The sequence below is a fragment of the Trachymyrmex cornetzi genome, unplaced genomic scaffold, assembly GCF_001594075.2.
Source record: "Trachymyrmex cornetzi isolate Tcor2-1 unplaced genomic scaffold, Tcor1.1 scaffold55, whole genome shotgun sequence".
NCBI lineage: Eukaryota > Metazoa > Arthropoda > Insecta > Hymenoptera > Formicidae > Trachymyrmex > Trachymyrmex cornetzi.
In genome coordinates this window covers 141,165-146,371 of record NW_017299861.1, presented here as the reverse complement: position 1 = coordinate 146,371, position 5,207 = coordinate 141,165, and the positions used below count along the sequence as shown (strand labels likewise).

General features: G+C 37.3%; 1 protein-coding gene across 1 annotated transcript in view; it reads right to left on the bottom strand.

Moving 5' to 3' along the window:
• Positions 1–382: 382 nt before the first annotated feature.
• Positions 383–5,207, bottom strand: part of mura (ring finger protein murashka) — a 26,812-nt gene continuing 21,987 nt past the window's right edge. The window contains 6 exon segments of the mRNA XM_018514665.1: positions 383–1,243; positions 1,327–1,630; positions 1,715–1,998; positions 3,202–3,390; positions 3,551–4,153; positions 4,693–4,778. Coding sequence (XP_018370167.1) covers positions 1,172–1,243; positions 1,327–1,630; positions 1,715–1,998; positions 3,202–3,390; positions 3,551–4,153; positions 4,693–4,778 — 1,538 coding nt within the window. The 3' untranslated portion in view covers positions 383–1,171.

The window sequence follows — 5,207 nt, the reverse complement described above, 5'->3', positions numbered from 1 at the left end:
GTGCATTTAACCATTATATGCGCCAGGTCATCTCTCTTGCGATTAAAAGCAATCCTCTTCTTCGAAATTAACGCGTTGTTTGGATGTTCGTTTAAATCACACTTTACAAAGTGCGCAACACAATAATTATAACATACGTTAAAGCACACTTAGATAAAAAAAAATAATAATAATTAATTGCCGCAAGAGAGAGAGAAACAAATTTCGGATTAGACATGAACCTACAGATATTTTATAAAATAGTTACGTGGCATCTGGTGCAATAATCCAACAATTTCTACCTATAGCACTTAGGGTGCCAACTAATTTTAATTTCACTTACATACATTTCTATAATATAATAAATATATATATATATATATACACACACACTACAAAGACACAAGAGCCTATAAGTAGGAAGTTACAATTTTTTCCCTTACCTGACGATAAACACTTTTTTTATTGCAAAAGAATTCGTGTTCTACATTTGGTTAAGTCCAAACAAAACTAACACTGGTTTTGTACGCGCACACGTATAAAGGTGTGTATGCAAATATATACAATTGCTGGATTGAAAGACAAACTATTAAAAAATGGAACACTAATGGAAAGTTGCAATGTCTGCATATACAACTATTTTATGTACATAAATTCGATTATGCAGAGTAGCGATACAAATAATTAATGAGCGTTAAAATATTAATTGAAGCATTATAAACAAGAACCAAGTAACATCCTACTCCGCTTGTTCTTTTTGATAGGAAATGCGCCGTAATCTAACGGAACGTTGAATCTCTTGACTACTTTGTCGTTTTACTAAATTGCTTTTATTGCGTCTTGTTATTCCTCTTAAACGCAAGACGGAAAGATGCTGCATCGTTTCTCGAGCTTGATATCTCAGCTTATGCACGACACTCCAGTACAAGATCATACGTTCACAACTATTCTCATCACTTTTCAGCCAGTTTCAGCATCGTTATTTTTAACAGTTGAAAGATGATTTATCGTTGATCACCAACGATGAACACCTTACATCGGCGGCACATCTCGAACAAGATGACGCGGATGTTTAATGGCATGGATTCGTGTAAAATAGCAGCAATGCGGCGACTGGCATCTCCGTAACGCGTAATAATAACGTTCTTGATGGCTGCGACGTTTCGCGCTAATGTACGTCGCCGACTTGACGTCAATCAGAATTGCTGCTATTGCCGAAATATTCTCCGGCATCGCCGCGGCATATTGGACACGTTCGGTTAGACTGTATAATGAAATTAACATTTGGAGAATGTAATTAAAACATATCTCGATTAAGTTAAAATCAAGAGAAATATTGTGACTCACCTTAAGCCATTTATCGATGCACTTAGAATGAAATTCGTGAGAACACGGCAGAACACGTAGAGATTGAAGCGCTTCGAAATCACACATACACACGACACAATTGGTTTGATCGCCCTGATGTGTCTCTGCATTGAATTTGTAAGAGGGCAGCTGTTCGACTTCCGCGCGTGTCAAACCTCGCGGCTTAGCTTCGCCCAGTCTTTCAGCTAAGGATAGTAACGCCTCATAGTTCTCCGTGACCGAGTCGGGTGAGGACAATTCAGCCTGATTGTAGGGGGACAGTGGTGGATTGCTAAACATCGCTCTATAAGTAAATATTATCGTGTGGATTAAATTAGCATTTCGTACGCCCTTAAGAATTATAATTATACGCCTAAGCTTTACGCACAAGAAGTGCAATAAATATCCCGGATAAGCCATAGGTAATTGCGTTGTGTTCCTCCATCTACCGAATCTCGGCCGTCGCAAGACGTTGGATGTTAATCGTCGAGTTCTATTCTGTACAATTTCCAATTGACTGTTTCGCGTTTCCGATAAGAATATGGGTGGCGGTGTCGTCACTTGCGTAAGAGCCGGTGGAGAATACGAGTGTGGTAACGGCAATGGCGCACCAGCCGCGGCGCCCACTCTATGGTGATGATGGGACTCTATCAATTCGAGCTCGACTTCTCTCTAGAAATATTAACATAAAAAAAGAACATTAGTAATTACGTAAAAATATTGTAGTTTAATGAAAATTTTTTCTGGAGAATTTGTATGTAATATTCAATGTTCAATATACAGGATATCCGGTAATGACTGTATAATCTCTCGTGGGCAGGTACAGCGGACTGAACTGAGTTGAAAAGTCCTCTACTATTTTGCAATATATATATATTGATAAAAAAACAGGAGAATATTTTCTATTCAAAATAATGCCATTACTATTTTTAAAAACTAGACATTGCATGCAGAAGCATTTTCCATAATAGTCTAAGAGCGATATTCACAATCCAATCTTATTTAAAATTGCATGAAGTACAATTCCCAAATGTAGAATTATTTTATTGATTGAATAATCTTAGGATGATATTTAAGATCAGAGTTAGGGCGATCTTAACGAGACACTATGAATAGCGACTAATGTTTCTTTTGAAGATTATTACTTCCATAATTTTGAAAATTGGTTAATTTAATGTGTTAATATCAACAAATGGTCTTTTAATAATAACAAACAAAGTTCCTAGTGAGTATGCCATATTCAAGAGTGTGTTACATATTTTTTGAAACGTTTGGCAAATTTTTTTTCTTTTAATATTTCTAGTTTTCAGAGCATTATTTGTGATACCTTTTATCTTACTTTTTTCAACAAATATAAATTTTTGAAAAAAAAATGCTTTTTAAAAATTCATTTTCTTATTGTACCTTTTCTATTAATAATAATATATACAGGGTGTCCGGTAAGTTCTGACAAAACACTCGTGTGTATATAAAGCGGACTAAACTGAGTCGAAAGATCCTTACCATTTTGCAATTTTCGCAATAGTTAACAAGATATTAATTACTAAAAATTGTCAAATATTGATCTTCAATAATTTTTTACTCAAATACTGTCAACTTTACAGAGAAAAACAGCAAGAGAAAAGATTATTTATTTTCTTCTCATAGAGCTCTAAGAACTTTTTTAGAATTTTTTATTAACTTTTTAGTACTGCATTTTCTTATTGGCAACATGAGAAAATACGGTGTTAAAAAAAATTCTTTAAAAATTCTCAGAATTTTATGAGAAGAAAATAAACAGTTTTGGTGTGTATGTGTGTATGTGCGCGCGCGTGCATGTGTATCATTCTAGAGTTAAGATTAAAAACTGTCTTAGGACATATTTTTCTAGTTCACCTGCTGAGACAATTGATGATGTGTGGTGTAATCAGTGTGGACGGGCGGTGGACCTGCAGTATGTAGCCCTGCGACACCACCAGCAGGTGGCGCGTATCCTCTAGGAGCGGCACCCACCAAAGAACTAACAATTCCGTGATTCGGATGTGTTGGATGAGCAGCGGAATAATGACTGTGATGATGCGTCACCTAAACAATACATACAATAAAATAGGATTTATTTTATAAAAATACATTGATCGAAGATATAACCGAATGCAGTAAATAAGAACAAAGAATTGTGTACCCAGCAAAAATTAAAACTCATTCTCTCGATCGTTCATAATGGGCAAACTTATTGTCGATCTACCTGGCACGAGTGTCCGAACGGATGCGTTCCGTGAGGTGTGTATAGACTGTGAAGCTGACATGGAATTCTGTAACCAGTCGCTTGCGGATGCCACAGTGGCTCTCCACTAACGGCGACCCCCAAGCCAGACACGCCGACTTGACCTACGTCGACGACCACGGGTGCGTTTGCACCCTGCGTGGGATGATGTCCAGTACCACCAGCCGCCGGGTGTGGATGGGGATGTGCCTGATGTGCATTGTGGATGTTGTGGTGGGAATTGTGTAAACCATGAGGGTGGGAACCGTGGATATTGTGATGCGAATTGTGAAGGCCATGATGGGAATTGTGAATGTTCTGGTGGGGATTGTGTCCCGGCAGAAACGGATAAGAGAAACCTAATGATTCCGTGTATCGCTGATAACGATTCCTAACCGTCGGACTGCCGCGAGTGGATATGTGATTGCGGGGCGAGCGTCGTTGTGGCGCACCCCCGAATTCCCAAGGCGGTGGAGTTGTATGCAGGGGTGGCGTCGGCGCTGGAGGTGTCGTTTCCCGAACCTCTATCCCAGACACGGCACCGTTGCGAGATATTCGACGACGCTTCCTCGACGGCGATTCGCTCTAAAAAAAATATCGTGCTCTGTATTATAGGTACATCCTTCCTCATTTCACCTACTCCAAATGTGCCGTTTGGGAAAGAGCTCAGTTTGCTGACAGAATATTTAAAAACTTGTATTGGTTTTAATTAGTGAAGTAATCGAGATTGGACGCGTTAAGCAAGCATCGCATTGTAAGCAAAATAAACTTATTGTATAATAAAATAAAACTTCGTACTGATGTGAGTTCAGTACTCAATTTTTCTCGATATCTTTCATTAAGGACAACAAAAGACATGCAGTTCTCTTATAAAGAAAAGCAAAACATAAACCGTTAAGAAGCTCAAAAGCCTATTTTTAGATTGTCGAAAACTCTTGAGTATTATATATGGTATATACAATGCATTTAATAAGAGTTTTCAGTTGATCGATTCTTACGATGTACCAAGTCCTTTTTGCACTACTTATTCAGCAGAACATATAATACAAATGATTGTATTAATACTGAGATGTCATTTTATCTCTGTGTCTATCACAGACGCGCAAAACAAAATAGTCACTTACTTTTCTACCATCGTCCTGACTAGGCTGTCTGTAGTAAGGCGGCGATGGTTGAATCTGCACGGGACTCAGAGGTAGCTGATTTGTGGCTAAAAGCAGAAGTTTATGTAATTTTCCCCGCAACACCTGATCATTATGCGTGTGCGTGCATTCCACGAAAATTTTGCGTGTATTTTTTTTTAACGAATCGGAATTGTATAGATATTCTTAAAATTTCATCGTTTATTCGCGCTGTCACTGTAGCTGCGGTTGACGTGTGCCAGCAACATAGAAATATTGCGATTTAAGGAGGTTGTAAGGGCATAAAACACATATATAATATTTTCGCTTTAAACAAACTACATACATGTGAAAGTTGTGTTCATAACATTCTGGTTTTATTGAGCAACACATTTTTATAGGTTATTTATTTTATTTGTTATTAGTTTTATTGTTATAAACAAAAATTGTTAAAATAAAAAAAAATAAGAAAAATGTAAATATTTTTATATAAATATATTAAGTACTAAACATGACTT